This window comes from Ictidomys tridecemlineatus, chromosome 2 (assembly GCF_052094955.1).
Source record: "Ictidomys tridecemlineatus isolate mIctTri1 chromosome 2, mIctTri1.hap1, whole genome shotgun sequence".
Classification (NCBI taxonomy): Eukaryota; Metazoa; Chordata; class Mammalia; order Rodentia; family Sciuridae; genus Ictidomys; species Ictidomys tridecemlineatus.
The window spans coordinates 33,079,837-33,098,281 of NC_135478.1; the positions used below are offsets into that span (position 1 = coordinate 33,079,837).

At 39.0% G+C, this 18,445-nt stretch overlaps 2 protein-coding genes across 14 annotated transcripts in view; one reads left to right on the forward strand and one right to left on the reverse strand.

Annotated features, from left to right (window-relative positions):
• Nucleotides 1-787: 787 nt before the first annotated feature.
• On the reverse strand, nt 788-3,580 carry LOC120891430 (uncharacterized). 2 transcript variants are annotated; one of them, XM_078038260.1, is made up of 3 exons: nt 3,385-3,580; nt 2,553-3,301; nt 788-889 (listed from the first exon to the last, which is right to left on the reverse strand). In XM_078038260.1, exons 2-3 carry the CDS (start codon nt 2,906-2,908, stop codon nt 850-852), a joined length of 396 nt encoding a protein of 131 aa, XP_077894386.1. In that variant the 5' UTR covers nt 2,909-3,301; nt 3,385-3,580; the 3' UTR covers nt 788-849. The 2 variants fall into 2 exon arrangements, with proteins under 2 accessions (XP_077894386.1, XP_040145824.1); XM_040289890.2 differs by having other exon boundaries at nt 2,553-3,580.
• The window catches only part of Slc4a7 (solute carrier family 4 member 7), a 94,883-nt gene continuing 78,677 nt past the window's right edge, over nt 2,240-18,445 (forward strand). For 4 of the 12 annotated variants that reach the window (XM_040289882.2, XM_040289884.2, XM_040289883.2 and 1 more), the window contains exon 1: nt 2,245-2,568. In XM_040289882.2, coding sequence (XP_040145816.1) covers nt 2,509-2,568 — 60 coding nt within the window. In that variant the 5' untranslated portion in view covers nt 2,245-2,508. Of the gene's footprint in view, nt 2,569-18,445 lie in introns of all 12 variants that reach the window. The other 8 variants (XM_040289889.2, XM_078038257.1, XM_040289886.2 and 5 more) reach the window with 6 other exon arrangements.

Below are 18,445 nucleotides of genomic sequence, written 5' to 3' on the forward strand. Positions count from 1 at the left end.
GGTTTTATGGGAAGATATTGCTTTGTATGAGAGACCAAACCACATTCTTCAATACAAATTATACTCACTTTGAGAATGATGGTATAGTCACAAATGACTGATGCCTTAAAAAGCTTTAAAAGATATTCCTGCTCCCACCTCTCTTTTTTCTTTTTCTGTCTTATGCTTTTTCATTGTTGCTTCTTTTTTGTGTGTGCATGGTACTGTGGATTGAACATAGAGGTACTCTACTACTAAGCCACCTCACCAGCTGTTTTTATTTTTTTATTTTGAGACAAGGTCTTGCTAAATTGTCCAGGCTGGCTTGAACTTGTGATCCTCTTACCTTACTACTGAGTAGCTGAGATTACAAGCATGCACCATCATGCCTGCACCATCATTTCTTTTTCTTTAAGGTTGTTCACCTTCCTTCCTTCCTTCCTTTATTACGGGGGATTGAACTCAGGGGCACTAAACCACTGAGCCACATCCCCAGCTCCTTTTTAAATATTTTACTTAGAGGATCTTCCTGAGATGTTTAGGGCCTTGCTAAATTGCTGAGGCTGGTTTTGAACTCACAATCCTCCTGCCTCAATCTCCTGAGCTGCTGGGATTACAGGCATGTGACATCATGTCCAGCTGTTCCACTTTATTTAGCAAGGCATTAAAATGGTATGATAGAAAGTTCTACTTGATAGAAACTAAAACCTGTTATTTCTGTGAGCATTAGCTTCTTTGTCAGTAAAATGGGGATGCAACTTCGTCTTAGTCCATTTTGTGTTGGTATTACATAATAACACAGACTGGGTAATTTATAAAGAAATTTATTCTTTCACATTTCTAGAGGCTGGGATGTTTAAGGTCGTAGGGCTATATCTGGTGAGAGTCTTCTTCCTGTGGCTTCTCGTTTCTGAAAGCAGAAGGGCAGAAGAGCATGTATGAGAGAGAAACAGAATTTGCAGCCTCAAGCCCTTTTATAATCATCACTAATCCACCCTTGAAGTTGGAGCCCTTGTGAGCTAAACACCTTTTCTTAGGCTCCACCTCTCAACATGGTTGCATTTGGGATTAAGTTTCCAAATATGCTTTCTGGAGACACATTCAAACCAGAGCAAACATATTTTGTGGTATTGTGAGGATTAGAGATGAAACATGCTTGCAAAATGTCACAGTCCCTAATTGTAGGCTTTTAAATATGCCTTTAAATGGTAGCTAGTACTAACAGAAGCATAACTACTTTTTGTATAGTTAGTGAACAATATATGACAGCCTAACTGTAAGTCTCTGGGAAATTTAGAACAAAAGAGATTTAGGACCCAAACCAGCAATGGGCCATCCAATAAACTTAGTTAATTATTGATGACAAAGGGCTTTACTAATTATCTTGTTAGAGATGGACATGATGTGAGGTCCAGATCCTCTGGTATGCATATTTGTTTCCTTCCGTAACTGGATTCAGCTCTTCTCAACTAAAACTTTTATTATCTTTATTTAACTAAAAAAGAAGAGAACCCTGTTAACAATGACAATAATAAGCATGCTATGTGGCAAGCACATTCATGATAGACAGTCACTTAATTCTTCAATGATGCTGTGTGAAAGTTTTCCTTGATCATCTCCAAGTATAGATATGGGTAACTTGAGAGGTGCCCTATGGGGAGGACTCAAGAGTGCGGGAGCTGTAGTGTTGCACTTGAGCAGGGAAAACACATGAAGATACCTGGCTAAGTGTACCCTTCCTTCACAGACACAGAAGTTGGAGTTTATGCCTACAGTACAGACAGAAAAAAAAAATTTGCAGGAGTCGTGAAGACCCACAAGTTCCTTGAAAGGGAAGGGGAGGGGGCTCCACTTTCCGCCTTCCTGTAAAACATGTGGTCAGAACCAGGGGAGGTAGTGACCCCCACCCGACTTCCGAATGTCAGGGGAGCTTCCGACCCGAAAAACTAGTTAGACTCTAGGCCTCGGTCAATTAAGTTTTTACAAAGAGGGGCGGGGCCTGGGGGGGCGGTGTGTGTGTGTGGGGGGTTGGGGGGGTGCGGATCCCTGCGAGCCTCCGATTGGCTAAGACAAATGTCCATCTGTCTCACCCCCGCCCCACCTCCGGGTGGCCTCCCGGCGGGGCCCGCGGGCGCGCAGAGCAGGCTGGCTGTGCCAAACTGGCAGGGGGCGTGCCGCGCGGGGGCGTGCCGGGGCGTCCCGGGCGCCGATCGCGTCACGGCCTCCGGCCCCGCCCCCAGCCCTACGCGCTACCTCCTCCTCCTCCTCCTCGCTCCGTGCTGCGCTCGCTCAGTTCTAGCTCCACGTTCCGCGCCGTGGCCTCACTCCCCTGCGCTAGCCACCCCGCGGCCGCCGCGCGGATACACGCGCCTTGCGGCTTCCTAGCCCAGCGCCCGGCTCTCCCGGAGCGCGCCTCGCGCTCGGACGCACGTTCGTTCCCTCTCGCGCGCCGGGGATTCGGCAGCGGCTGCGGCTGGCGGAGCGCGCGGGGCAGCACTGTAGCGGCCGCCGCGGGCTGGCGGGCCGGCCATGGAGGCGGATGGGGCCGGCGAACAGATGAGACCGCTACTCACCCGGGTAACCAGCAGGGTGAGGGCGCCGCGGGCGGCGGGGCTCCCCGGCGGGGGCAGGGTGCTGAGCGAGGCAGACAAAGGCGGGGGTGCGGCAAGCGTCGCGGTACGGCCACTTGGTCCCGGGCCCCCTCCGACTCCCGGCGGCTGGCGCGCCTCGCCATCCCCTTTGTGTGGCCGCCCGGGGCGCGGGTGCGAGGGGGCGGGCGGCGGCGCCTGGGAGGCCCAGTCGGGGCGGCGGGCTGCGCGCCACCGGCATCCTCGCTAAGGGCATCCGACGCCCGGTTCCAGCGAGACCCAGCCACCCGCGGGGCCCGCAGTGACCGCGGCCACTCCATCCTTTCTCTCCGCACGCTCATCTCCTATTTTCCGGTGTTCTCTCTAGCTGGGGTCGCGGTTCAGGTTGCTTTGGCGCTGGAGTTCAGATTAGCCCCTGGAAAACCCATCTTTTCCTAAGGAGGACCCCGACTTCACCTGTCTCTTGTCCCAGGCAGTGGGAAGAACTGGTGTGAATCTTTCCTCCTTTTTCTGAGCTTCCCCACCCGGTCCATGGTGTGCTTTGTTCGGTGAGTTCTCTGGCCGCGTGGACAAGTCGTCTTCCTTCGCGGCCAAGGCTTCTTTTCCCTGTTGACTGCCAGGTCTGCCTCCTCCTCTTCTGGCAAGAATTGGAGGAGTATCCTCCTGTCGCAGGCCAAGTAGAAAGAGAAGGGTGACAGTGTTCCGAGCCGCTTGTGCTGCTCCGCTTCATGAGCCTGGGAAAATCGCGTGTCCCAGTGAGGCTGGCTTTGAATTTAGGGTTAGAGGGGAGTGGGGGCAAATTTCCAAAAGGTTATACCTCTCATTGGGATGATGGACGAGTGGACCATCCTCAAGAAACAGACTCACTTCCTGCTTTTAAGTGGAGCACATGTGCCCCCACGGTTCTTATTCTCTTCTCTTCCTAGTTGGTGACTCAAAGGACATGTTAGAAATTTTCCTGCTTCCAATTACATTGACCAGCCAAGGAGAGAAAGTTGCAGGAAAAATTTTCCAGTCTTTCACAACTAACAGGAAAATCACTTTTCACGTGTTTTTATTTGAGTTTTCCTTAAACCTGTCTCCTCCCTCCTTTAATTTTAAGATTATTGTCAAGGCCTGGGGAAGGAGTCATTCGGTATTTCAGAATGTTCATATTTCTAAATGTAGCGGAAAACTGTTTCCAGACAGGGAAGTCATGTAGCAGTGGTTGTTGGGAAGATCCTTCTCATTGATAGTAATGGAAAAGTGGAAGCTCCTATGGAATTTTCTGTAATGCTTTCTGTAGTCTTTGAATAAACTGTTGTATAGCACCTTTTCTAAAGGTGTGTATCAAATACACTGTTGCATGTTCTTAGCTTTATTATTTGCATCTGAGTTTTTATAAAGCTGGACAGAAATTCATGTGTTCTCACATATTACCTGCTTAGCAAAAGCGCCATGTAAGACCCTTGCCCTCCAAATCATTCATTCATTCAATGTAAACCAGTTATTTAGGACCTATTCTGTAGTGTCCAACAAAACAGAACCAGCTTCTTCTCTCTCATAGAAGTTATATTCAAGGGAGGTGTGTGTGTGTATGTGTGGTTTGTATATGCAGCAAATGGCAAAGGAATTCTCGATAGCTGTTGATGTTGTGGCAGGGAGGAGAGTTGGAAGATGTACCTCTTAAATCTTGTGGAAAGTAAGACTTGGCTATAGTGATCTATACAAATCAATAATGGAACTCAAATATAGCAAGCTATCAGTCTAAAAATGGAACAGAGGAACAAGAAATAGTATGATTTGAAAACTGGAGAGGAATATTGGTATGCTGGCACACAATCAGTAATCCAAGCAACTAGAAAGGCTGAGGCAGGAGGATCCCAAGTTCAAGGACATCCTTGGCAATTTAGCAAGATCCTGGCTCCTTATTAAAAAGGACTGGTTAAGTAGCTCAATGATAAAGTGCTCCTGGTTTCTATCCCCAGTACCAACAAACAAACAAAACAAAAACACAACTTTAATCTTTCCTTGCTCATTTTTTCCTGGTAAATGAAAGTCATCAGTGAGATTGTGATATTTGTCAGTCATAACTTAACTCATAGACTGCTTAGTATGGCTAAAAAATAGGAATAAATTTATATTAATAAAAAGCCATCTTTGAAATTATGTGAATAATTTGAATAAATTGATGGCAGTTTATATTACTCAAAGTGGAGCCCATCTGTTCCATAATTTAGGCTCTAAGGTTTCTTCTGCATTCTTTGGTTTCACTCATGGCAATGAGGAAGAAAGGCATTTATCTTACAAACATGCAAGTTTTGTTTGCTTTGGTAGAAAACTCATCATTGTAGCTGTCACAATTGATGACAGTCTTATTTTCTAGTACAGGTTAAATTCTGTTATAATAGATTACTATTTAAAAGATTGCTAAGTTTTAGCAAATAATCTTTCTTTTAAGGTGTACATGATTTAATGTAATTCTGTTACCACTGAAATTTTGGGACTGTACCATGGAATTTGTTGTTATTTCTTTCATTTTGTGGATATTAAGTATCTCATGGGTGCCAGATGACAGGGAAATAAACAAGATAGGAAAGGTCCTGCCTTCAATGAATTTATTTTGGCATTTGGAGTGAACACAGTGATAGCATTTACATGTCATTTATAAGTACCAGCTAAAACATTTCTTGAGTTTATTAGAAATACTTAAAGTCATTAGAATAGATGAAAGATATTAACTCAGTTTGGATTTATTGGTGATGGCTAAAATGAAAGGTTTATGTGTACCTGCAAGTAAGCATTTTCTTTGGGATACTGGTTGATAGCTCTAGAGACATGGCACCCCAGGCATAACCATTATCATTATTACCTTTTTGCATTATTCTTGGTACCTTTGGGCCACAGTTCATGGAGTTGTAGGAAAGGGAGAGACAACAAATCTATCATCTCTCCAAATGAAACTGCAGAACAGTTAAGTTGGATTGAAGAATTGTTTTTTCAGGTAATTGGAACTGGGAATTAGACAGGTTTTCTTTCAAGAGAGCTTAGGGTATATTTTAGTTTTGTTACACTAAACTCCTGTTAGTTGAGTAGGTTAAAATTGAAAGCCAAAATAACCTGGCACTGGAGGAAACTGGTATATTATTTTAGTGGTATGTGGTGTGCTAACCAATATATTCTAAAACCTTGGTAGTTACACTTGTCAACATCCGGTAAAGGGTTGTTTTTCTTCCTCTTTCCCTCCCCTTTCTTATTGTGTCTTACCACAAATATCTTAAAGTAGATCAGATCTGCAGCTGACAAAATGGGTCATTTTTATAAAGGAGCATTCAGGTGTTTCATGAGGTGAATGTTACAGGTTAGTTATGGATCAATGTCATTTTGATTATGATTTTTTTTTTTTTTGGTATTGGGGATTGAACCCAGAGATGCTTAACCACTGAGCCACATCCCCAGTCCTTTATACATTTTATTTTGAGCCAGAGGCTAGCTAAGTTGCTTAGGGCCTCCCTGAGTTGCTGAGGCTGGCTTTGAACTTGGGATCCAGCTGCCTCAGCCTCCCAACCCACTGGGATTACAGGCATGCGCCACCGTGTCAAGCATCATTTTGACTTATATTGTAGTTTCCTCTTGGTGATTATGGTTGCTTCAGCAGTTCCTATTTTTTTTGTTCATGCACTATTTTCAGTTTTGCGATGAGCATGTATGATAATAAAGTCATTCCAACGTTCTAGTTTACATTGAGATTTGCCTCCTTTTTTTTTTTTTTGCACATTTTATTGAGTTTTTACAATTTGAGAACATTGAGGATTACTTGTAATTATGCATGTGGTAAACCACCAAGAAGCCTATGGTTGACATTGTGTTACAGGTCTAGTAGTGTTGCCTTTAACATTCTTTTGGAAGGCAGAGGGTTAGCTGACGAGGACAGAGCCATATTGACTGAATTAATGATTCTTTTCTTCCATGGACTACATATCTTCAAATGACTGCTATGAGAGTGGCCAAGTACTTTCTTCAGTACTTGAGAGTAGGAAAATGATGTGGTTATGATACATATTTGCGTGGTTTTTTTTTTTTTTTGTATTGAGGATTGAACCCATAGGTGCTCTACCACTGAGCCACATACCCAGCCTTTTTTATTGTTGTTATTGTTAACCTTTTATTTTGTGACAAAGTTTGGCTAAATTGCTTAGGCTGGACTTGAACTTTTAATCCTCCTGCCTCAAACTCCTAAATTGCTGGGATTACAGGTATGTGTTATCATGTCCGGCAAGGTTTGTATTCTATCATGCATATTTTAAATTTAATTTTGAGACAGGGTCTCACTGAATTGCCCAGTCTGGCCTAGAACTTGAGATCCTCCTGCTTGAGTTTTTACAATTTGAGAGCATTGTAAAATCAGTGAGACCCTGTCTCAACCCACCATATTTGCTATGAGTGGGTGGAGCTTGGTTAGGTGGAGGGAGAAAGTTGTGTCAGGAAGTGCAGAAAAGGAGAGGTGAATTGGAGAGTATGAATTCTATGGATGCCTTCTTTAGGCACTGCAAGGTAGCATGAAGCTTGATGAGAGGAGCCTGGGTTGAGTTTCAGCTCTCACTGACCTTCCTCTTTTACTACTGTCAAGACCAGATGTGAGTTGTAATCATGCCTGGGATTTCTTTGATTTACATTTGAAACTCCCAGTTTTTTGTTTTTTGTTTTTTTCCTTATTGCGTCTGGGCATTCATATTGCCACCTTCAATTCAATTTTGTTGTTCTGTGCTGGGGATTGAAAATTTTTAATTTTATTTTACAGTGCTGGGGATTGAACTGAGATCCTTGCACATGCTAGGCAAGCATTGAGTTACATCTCCAGCCCTTTTTGTTTTATTTTGAGAAGGGTCTTGCTAAGTTGCTAAGGCTAGCCTTGAACTTGTGACCTCCTGCTGTATCCTCCCTAGTAACAGGATTAAGTAGTACACCAACATGCAGGGCTGCCACATTAAAATTTGTAGCAATATTTTTTAGGGGGTAGGTGGTTACTGAGGCTCTAACCCAGGAGCCCTTCCCCACTGAGCTACATACCCCAATCCTTTTTATTTTGAGATAGGGTCTCCCTAAGTTGCTGAGGTTGGCCTTGAACTTGCAGTCCTCCTGTCTTAGCCTCCCAAGTCGCTGGGATCACAGGTGTGCACAAGATTATTTTTTAGTAGCTGCTGTTGTTGAATATGGAATATATTGCGCTCCAAAAAATTTTTTTGAAGTTGGGCATGGTGGTGAGAATGGTGCCCAGCTACTAGGCAAGCTGAGGCAGGAGGACTGCTTGAGCTCAGGCATTCAGGGCCAGCCTGTGCAACATGGTGAGGTCCTGAGTCAAAAAAAGAAAAAAAAATCCTTATTTTCATATTGTCTAGAATGAATTAAAAGACAATTTTTTTCAGCTTGTAAAAATCTTAATTTATTTGAAATATGAGGTATCTTGTAAAAATTAGACTACAATTCCTTGTAACAGTTCTTATAGATTTTTTTTTCCTTGATGATTGTTAAATATGATCCTTGTGAGTATGCTTTGCTTTGTACCACAGTAAATCTTATAATGAATTCTGTTTTTTTCATTAACTTTGCATGAGAAGTGCTCTGGGTTGTATCCTTGTATTTGGAGTATTAATGGTGCCATAGATAATATGGCACTGTCTAGTTAAAATTCCTTTTAAAAAATAGATGACCTTGAATTCTGTGGATGGGCCTCAAGGGTCCATGAATCCCCAGAAACTGAAAATTTTCTGCTTGTGTGCATTCTTTCTGCAAGAGGGCCAAATAGCTTTACATTCAGTTTGAAGAGGTTTATAATCTAAAAAAACAGCTAAAGAATGTAATTTTCTTTTTTTGTTCTGTGGATTTTATCCCAGGGGCACTTAACCACATCCCCACCCCTTTTTATATATTAGTTAGAGACAGGGTCTTGCTAAGTTGCTGAGGGCCTCACTGAGTTGCTGAGGGTGGCTTTGAACTTGCAATACTCCTGCCTCAGTGTCCCAAGCTGCTGGGAATACAGGTGTGTGCTACTGCACCCAGCTACTTTATATTTTTAAATTTGAGACATGGTCTCATTAAGTTGCTTAGGGTCATGCTGAATTGCTGAGAATTGCCTCCAACTTGTGATTCTCCTGCCTTAGCCCTTGAGTTGCTGGGATTATGAGCATGCCACCACCTGATTTAAAGAATGTATTCTAAAGACTAACTCAGTTTGGCTTCATGTCTTATTTAAAAGTTTATAGTTTTATATTTTACTGAAATAGTTGTCACTAGTGATTCATTGACCTCACATTTCATTAGTTTGTTTTACAGAATACTAACTAGATCTATAGGTGATTCTGCTAAAAAACTGTTTTGTAGTCAAATAAATGTGGGGTATTTCACAATGTATAATAGTATATTAAAGGTTCCGAGAAATCCTATAATGAATATAACATATTGATTAACTTTGAAAAGAGAATGCAGCCATATGAGTTAGTATTTCTGGGTGGTTCTTAGAAAATATGTAAAGCAGTAGGTCATTAATATGTTGTATTGTTAGGGGTCTAAGAAAGCAACTCCTGTGATACTGACTAAATCTATTTGAAGATTCAATTTTTTCTGTATAATTAGAACTCATTTTGTTACAGTATAGATTTGAAAAATTTATCACTTAAGGTGCTTTGGGAGCAACCTGATAGAGCACTGGTTGAATGAGTATGGTCTATTCACATTGTGTGATACTATAGCTCATGAAGAATGAGGATGTACTGTTATGGAGGATGCTGAACTGATAACAACAACAACAAAAAAAGCAAGATGTGAGTTTGTATTATACACTTTTTTTCTCTAATGGGAACATAAGTATGTATTTGTGTTTTTTAGTATTTGTGTCAATACATTAGGGAGATAATAGGAAACTAAAATGTTGCCATAAAGGGTTCATGAGAGTAGGGATTGAGACAAGAGTGGGAGCAAAGCTTTATTGTACACTATTTTCAGTTTTGAGCCATGAAAACATTAGCTATTAAGTAAAATAGGATAATTTCTTACATTGTTTTATGCTGTGGGTTGGCATACTAACTACTCCACAAAAAGATATATGGATGACTGTTAGTATGTTCTAATGTATATTATCTACCTAATTTTTCATGTTATCCAAGTTATCCCATAAATACTAAGGTTGTTAATACATACCTGTTAGTAAAATCACATGCTATTTGTCTAACTAAATTATATAGTGAATGCACGAGTCCCTTGGAAATGTTGAGTTTGTATGTTACTGATGTCCTGATCCTCCTCACTTTCAACACTTTCCTATCCAGGGGTTTGTTTAGATTAGTGACATATAAAGGGAAGGCAGGGTGTGGGAAGAGACTGGGGTGGTGTTGTTACAAATGTGGTCCCTCAGTATAAGGAAATAGTTGCTTGGTTATTCTTAGACTTTTTTCAACCTAGAGTTTTCCTTTGTGGTCTTTGTACTTCTTTTTGATCATGAATGTACCCATATTATTACATTGGCTGAAATTACTATGGCCCATTTTTACGGGGCACCATTCACGTGGTTGTCCTGTTTTTGCACCAAGGGTACCACTGGAGTTGAGTTCATGGGAATGGTTGTACCCCTGAGTAGTACTGTGGGAGGACATCATTGAAGTCATACATTCTTTATGATGTTATGTAGGTACCATGTGTAATGTCCATCACTTCAAAGATGTTAGAAATAAGCCCTAGATATAGTTTCTATTTAGCCAATTTTTAGAAGCCAATATTTGGGGGAAATATTAGATGATTTCCCCCCACTTTTTTTTTTTTTTTGAGATCAGGTCTTGCTATATTACCCAGATAGGTCTAGAACTACTGATTCTCCTGCCTCAGACTCCTGAATAGTTGGGATTATGATTGTGGTTCACTGTGTCCTGCATTTACAGCTTCTTTGATGAAATAGTTAACCCTATCACACTCCTCTTCTCATTCCATACTAGGCGGGAGGAATGTCATATTTCTCATATTGATGCAGAACTTAATCTAGGATTTATGGTTTTGTTCTTTGCTGCAGTATAAGACAGTGGAGAACAGGTAACTAACTTTTTAGAGAAAGCCAGCTCTGAGCCATGCATTTTATTAGGTATCTCAGTTAGACAATTATCATCCCTACATTACAAATGTGAATGCACCAACAGAGGCATTTTCTGAAAATTTCCAGGCCTTGAACTTACGGTCAGTGCCAAACCACTGTTGTCCCCTGGCCTTCCATTTCTCCTTAGTGTAGACTAATCAAAGATCCCTATTTGTCAGTATCAAATATTTAACCATATTAGATAATTTTACTAGTATGATACTAGAAAGCTCTGTTTGCCTCAGTTAATTCGAAGCTTACTATAGGTGTTTCTCTCTATATTTAAAAGTGTTTAATACTGTAAATTTTGTGAATTAAGTTGCTAATATTACATTTAATAGCTGAGTGAAAATTTCCTGTCTTGCCTGCAGATTCCCTCAGGACTGGTGATAAAACTTTTTTGGGTCATTGCTTGATTCTCAGGAAAAAATAATACTTGTTCAGTGAATGAATGTTAGGATGGTATCATAGACTCATTAATTGTTTAATCAACTAAAAATAAGTTAAAGGTTTAATTTTAATTTTAATCATTGAGAAAAATATCTTACTTTACTTGATACAGCTGCTTGTAGAAGAAAATCTTCATTGCCTTCATTCCATTGAGCTGGGAATATTGAGTAAATAGTGAATTTGCAATTTGGATCGATTCCAAATAAGTTTTCTTTTATTTATTTTTTTGGTGCTGTGCTGAGGGTTGAACCCAGAGCCTCAAGCATGTTATGCAAGCATTCTACCAGTGAGCTATATCCCTAGTCCCTAGTGTAAGAGTGTTTAACTTTTTTTGGGGGGGTCGTACTCAGAATTGAACCCAGGGGCACTTTACCACTGAGATATATCCCAGCCCTTTTCTATATTTAATTTTGAACAAGGTCTCATTAAGTTGCTTAGGGCCTTGTTCAGTTGCTGAAACTGGCCTCAAACTTGTGATCTTTCTGCCTTAGTCTCCCAAGACCTTGGGATTATGCTCCAGCTAATATATATATATATAAATTTTTTAAACCAAGATTTTAGGCAAGTGAGTGTTAAGTACCAATAAAATGAAAATTTTATGAAATATATTTGTAAGTTTTTAGATACATTTAATTAGGTTGTTGGAAAACTATTTCTGTATAAATCCTTATATAACTTTTGCTTTATGTGAAGCAGTGACTTCTTATTTTTCTTCTAGTTATACATGGCAGTAGAATCCATTTAACAATGACTTTTAAACATTTATTTATTTATTTATTTATTTATGGTGCTGAGGATGGAATTTAGTGTCCCATATGTGCTAGACAAGCATCCCATTCTGAACCACAACCCTAGCCCTAGCAGTGACTTTTAATGTACATAATTATAATGACAAAAAGAGGGATTTGAAATCTCAGATCAGTTATCAGCTACTATATTGAAATTGTGCTATAGTATTATTTAGAATTATTATATAATGGAACTTTCTTTTTTCTCATGCGTTTAAGTCATGTGATTTTAGGTTTGTGGGCCCTTATTCTTCTTGGAGTCTGCTCCCTAATTTCCCTGTCCATGTGTGTTTGTACAGGTGCTAGAACTAGCCAAATGCACTGTCTAATAGGCTCTGTTCAATAATATTGAGTACTTATTTTTGTGCTGTGGATAATAGTTCCCAAATGACCTTATAACTTGTCCACAAGGAGCTTCCTTATCCATTTTTACACTGCCATTAGCAGCGTCCTCAGGATAAATTTCTGTTATGAGTTTTTGTTTCCGGGCAAATTGGTCTTTCTTTTGTTAGCAAAGCAATAATGGATTCATTCAAACTAAAAATTGGCCTTCATTTGGTCTTTCATTTTATTTTGTTAAGTCATTTTTGGTTAGTAATGGGAGAGTCAATAACCACACAAACCCAAACCCTTATTTTCAAAGCAGGGTAAAATCCGGAGGTAGCACAGCTTAGATGTAAAAGCCCATGTTAAGTTTCAAAGACACCTGAGTTCCTTACCTCCACTCTGCCACCAGGTGGCCTTGCGCTGCTGACATCTTTAACCTCACTTTTCTCATCTGTACATTGAGAATTATTTTACTTAATCTCTTTATATTTTTTCCAGTGATCAGGGAAAATAATGTGTATCAAATGCTGTATGTCTCTCTTGGAAATTGATATTAATAATCATCCTGTGCTCTTACATTCTAAAGGACATTAAGCAACATTCTAAAGGAATTAGTGTACAGATTGAGGAAATACGGAATAGAAAGTCCTGACTATTTTTAAACCTTGGTGTTAGAATATTCTTTGGAAAGCTGTGAGCATGAATTAGAAATTGGTTTATTGCTTTAAGCATTTCTTTCTTTCTTTTTTTTTTGTGGTACTAGGAATTGAACCCAGGGCTTTGCTCATACTAGGCAAAGTATTCTACCACTGAACTTACTCTGCCTTTAAGCATCAGATGTTAAAGAATATCATTACAATTTGATAAATAGTTTACAAGCCTAAAGCATAATATATTTTCCTTTAAAATATTTAAAATGTGATGTCTTTCCTTTTGAAAATACAACATATTATAACTAACTTTAGACTGTTTTATAATTTATCTGTTTTAACTATTTTTCTCTTCATTGAATGTATCTGCTATAGATTTGTTACAGATAAGTCAAACCATATAGTTATTAAGCGAGGATGGGAGAAGGGTTATCTATTAGCTCCCCTACATACCCTCTGGACACAGTATTTACTTCCTCAGACTGCCTTCTGAGTCTAGGCTTTCTGATATCTGAGATTGCTAGAGAGCTTAATTCTGTTGATGAGATCTTACTGGACCTTTTTAAATACCGTTGAGCCTTCAAAATTAGTGTACAGGGTATTGCAGGACAGAAGAGCTTAGCAGAGTGCTTGGCAGAGTAGGCATAAGACAGTTCCTTGTTGTTTTGTTGATCATGATAAATTATACTTTGGAAAAGGTTCATAGTTTCATCTTATTTGTGAGTCGCATATTTTACATCATTGGTTTAATTTTTTTTTTATACTGGACATTAAATCTAGGTGCACTTAACACTGAGTCACATCCCCAGCCTTTTTTAATTTTTTTTTTTTTTTTTTTGGTTTTGTTTTGAGAAAGGGTCTAAATTGCTTAGGGCCTTACTAAGTTGATGAGGCTGGCCTTGAACTTGGGATCCTCCTGACAGCCTGCTGAGTCTCTGGGATTATAGGTGTGCACCACTATTCCTGGTCATTGGTTCAATTTTTATATGTTAACTTGTTTCACTACCATCTGCTAATGGCACTGACTTAGCAATAAATTGCTTTAAAAGCTTATGTAATGAATATTGGATGTATTAGCCTTAAGGGATTATTTTATATGCCAGTGCTTTTCTATTATGATTGTAAACTTCAAATAGGTGTTATTTGAGATTGTATTTTGTTGGCGGTGAGTTTCAGGTGATTAGAGATGGCTGCTTCTCTCCACATCTACAGTAAATAGAATAATCTGAGTAGAGGAGTAAATTTGTTCATTGAGAAAATTTTTATAAAAAATAATAACATTTTCAGCTTTATGTAAGTAGTCCTAGGAATTGAACCCAGGGCTACTTTGCTACTGAGTTACATCCCAGTCCTTTTTTGTTTTTTGAATTTATTTTTTTGCTTGTAGATGGACACAATACTTTTATTTTACTTATTTATTTTTATGTGGTGCTGAGGATGGACCCCAGTGCCTCACACATGGTAAGCATGCTACCACTGAGCCATAGCCACAGCCCATCCCCAGTCCTTTTTAGTTTTTAGTTTGAACTAGGGTCTTGCTAAATTGCTAAGGCCTCTAACTTGTGATCCTTCCGCCTTAGCCTCCCAAGTTGCTGGGATTACAGGTAGGTGCCATTGCATCTGGCTCCTTTAAGAGATTTTCAAGTGTAATTAGTATGTTTGAGCTTTTGATGACTGTGGGAGAAGTTTTCAATGGAACCTAGTATTAGGATGGTGTATGTATTTCTCACTTCCTCTGTTTACTCCTGATCATGGATGTCAACATCTGATTCTCAGTCTTTTGTAGATTTGCCAGGCTAAGGCCTGTTACTATCTTGGGTTATTTAAGAGTGCTTGTGAGTGATCTACCTTATTTACCATCACATCCTTTCAGTTTGTTGATTTTTCTCACCTCTTAGGACATTTTCATTCTGTACTGTCATGGTCTTATCTCCTGGGAGTACCTCTCTATCCCTGTTCCTAAATTTAGATATCTAGGTCTCACTACACTCTACTTTTCCCCTTCATCCCTCTTTCTCTACTATTACCATAATCCTGTTTCTTAGAACCTATTTAGGTAGGACTGTGCCCTTATTTTTCCTGTCTGCTGCCTCCACTTTCTTTCTTGTCTAGCTCAGAATCCATAGTTCTTATCTTCTGTCTTTCTTTTGTTATTTGAGGTCAGTAATTATTGTGCTTATCTGTATTCAACATTTTACTAAGTCCCTAATCCTTAATAATTAGGTTTATGAGGGAGGATTGCTCAAAACAGCTGAAAAAATTAAGTCATACATAGTGTCATAGATTGACTCTGTAAATTCATGTTTTTATCTGGCCACAACACAAACATGGTTACTCCTGTTTTTCTAATCTCCTATTTTCTACATTAAATGTTTCTGCTCTCTTCAGGCTGCTTCCCTTTACTCCTCAATCCTGGTAAATATTTCACCTACTTCAGTATTTTGCCTGCGTTAGCATCAGGAGAAACTCAAAAAGGTTCTCCACCACTGTCCTGGATACCTCAGCCTATCTTCAACAGAACTTATCAAACCTTTTCTTCCTTTTGCATTTCCTTTCTTGGTGAATAAAACCACTACTCACTTGGTTGCTCAGTGGTTGAAATGTGAGTAGCATCCTAGATTTTTTTTCTCTCCCTTCATCCAAACTCCAAATCCAGTATATTCAGCATCCTAACCATGTTGAGTCAGTCTGCCTCTCTTCAAGTCCTTTGACCATATAGGTTAGGCCTAATTTTCTTGTTCTTTTTCCTGAAATTCTGCAGTAACTTTCTCCTTGGCCTCCAGCTTCCACACATAATTACCTACAGCGTTGCCTTGCAGAAACACAGTGCTGTGTGTCATTCCCCCGTCTGCAGTCCATTGCTCTCGGGATGAGCCTGCACTGTCTCCCTTCTCCACCTCTTTCTGTTGTACTGCTTTTCCCTCCTGTTCTACATTGCAATTATACCCAACTTATTTTACTAGTTATTTGAACATACTGGACTTTTTCTCATTTCTGGAATACTGTGTCCTTGGCACTTGATAAATATTGTTGGATGACTGAGTAAATAAGAGAATAAATGTAAGTGTCTTGTAGGAGGCTAGTTTAAAAAAAAATCTCTGAAATATGTAAATATATCCCAAAACACAAATATGCAAATGATTCAAGTAGTTATAAATTGCACTTAAATGTTTTGTTTAATTGAAGAATTGGCTGATAATGCAAAAACAACATGGATATTTAAAATAATGCATATTATAATTTTAGTAACACAGTTGTATAAGTTAACTAGGAAAACATTTGTATTGAATAAACCTGTGACTTTGGCGCTAACTGTGTACTGTGGCATTCACCTTATAATCACCTGGTGTCGGAGGGGGTTGGGGGGTGGGGGGTGGGATTGGTGCTAAATCTTTATATTCAGGTTTTGATTATATTTCACAGCTATATATTCTTCTTCTCTCCATGTTGCTGGGAGTTACACATGAAAGGCAAGTGACAATAGTGTCCTGTCTGTGATTGAATTGGTGTTTTTTGTTTTGTTTTGTTTTGTTTTTCCTTTCTCAATACCGAAAATTTGAAGACACAGTTCTTCAAATTAGGGCAAATAAAAGTCATACTTGGCTAGGTATGGTGATGTGTGCCTCTAATTCCATCAACTTGGAAGGCCAAGGCAGGAAGATCCCAAGTTTGAGGCTAGCCTCAGAAACTTTGCAAGACGCTTAGTAATTCAGTAGTATCTGATCCCAAATAAACGAAGGAAGGAAGGAAGGAAGGAAGACTGGAACTGTAGCTCAGTTGTAAAGCACCTAGGTTTAGTTCCCAGTAAATGCGTCCCCCCTAACCCCCAAAGAAGCTATATGTGACTTGCCTTGATCATTCAAGTATTTCTAGCATGGAATATTGTGTTTTGCTTTTATCACTAAGCATCTGTTATATACAGACAGAATTGCTAAAATCTTGCATATAAAACTTCTAAATGAGTTGGGAAATGGAAGTGAATATGTATAGAATAAATTATTTCATTTAAATATAAAATATAAACCTAATATGAGCAGTAAAAATGAAAAAAATTATAGAATGGTACTAATATCTGGTTTTAATAAAATGCTTATTTTTTTGCCTGGAACTTTTCTAAACTTGTTGTATTCAATATCTTATTGATTTTATAGGCAATCAGTTGCAATTATTGTTACTCTCTACAGATAGTAAACAATCTGAGATACAATGAGGTTAAGTGGTCTACCTAGCTAGTGAATGCAAGAGCCAGGATTTGAATTTAGTCATTCTGGTTCTAGAACATAATATTTTATCTGCAGCCAAAATAAACTGGTCGGCAAATTGAACTAGATATGCATAGGTATAATTTTTTAGTATGTAGTCTTAATTTTAGGCTAATATAATTTTTTTAAAAACACAGACTTTAATCTTGTATGAAAACCTTTTGATATTAACTGTGAAAAATATTAAATTAAAAGTGTCAAACCATGCAGGTAGGGTCTTCTCAATTTGTTGCATTTATAATTTCTTTTTTTTCCTAATATAATTTGTGGAGATATTTCCTGGGTTATAATTAGAAACTATTCTTTAAATACATATATTATTGTAATCACTTAAATTTATGCAGTGCTGTATTTTTAAACATGATGTATTGATTTGAATCTGAAATGTCCACCAAAGGCCATGTATAATGGTTTGGCCAGCCTGGGGTGCTGTTGGGAGGCTTAGTTGAAGGAAATAGGTCACTGAAGGTGTGCCCTTGAAGGAGAAATGGTATACTGGCTCCTTCCCATCCTTGCCTCCTCTTCCTCTGTACCCCAAGGTGAGAGCTTCCAATGGTGATCATCTTCCTCACCACAGATCCACAGTGACTGAATATCTTGAACCAAAATAAACTTTTCCACATTGTAAGGTGTTTATTTGTTTTTGATGGTTCTGGTGATTGAACCCAGAGGTCCTCAACCACAAGGCTACATCCCCAGCTTTTATTTTAAAATTTGAGAAAGGATCTTGCTAAATTGCCAGGTCAGACTCAGTACTTGTGATCTTCCTGTCTATAGTCCCAAGTAGCTGGGATTACAGGTGTGTGCCACCTTACCTGGCCTTTTTTTTTTTTTTTTTTTTTTTAAATCTCAGTTATTTTGTCACAGTGATTTTGCTTTTTGGAATTTTACTTCATTTCTTTGTAGAAAAAGCCACCAGCTTTTAAAGTTGTCATTGATTTTCTGAGTGCAATAGCTGTTCTACATTAACTTTATATCTTCCAAAGATTTTATGAAGTTCCTCATTTATAATCTTCTCTCCTATTATTTATCCTTGTCAATTTATCCTGTTAAAATTACTTTGGTATCATGTTAGTAAGTATTGTGAGGGGAAGAGAAACTCATACCCAAATCTTTGATGTTGAACTTGATGACCTCTAATGGTTTTATTTTTAAAGTTGCTTGACTTCTTTAAGCATCAATTTGTGTATTATTGTTAGGCAACATCACTCATTACATAAAAATAATACATGTTGCTTGAGAACAAATATGGAGAATATTGGGAAAGTTTTGGATTATCCCAACTTGGGAAAATGTTAAATAA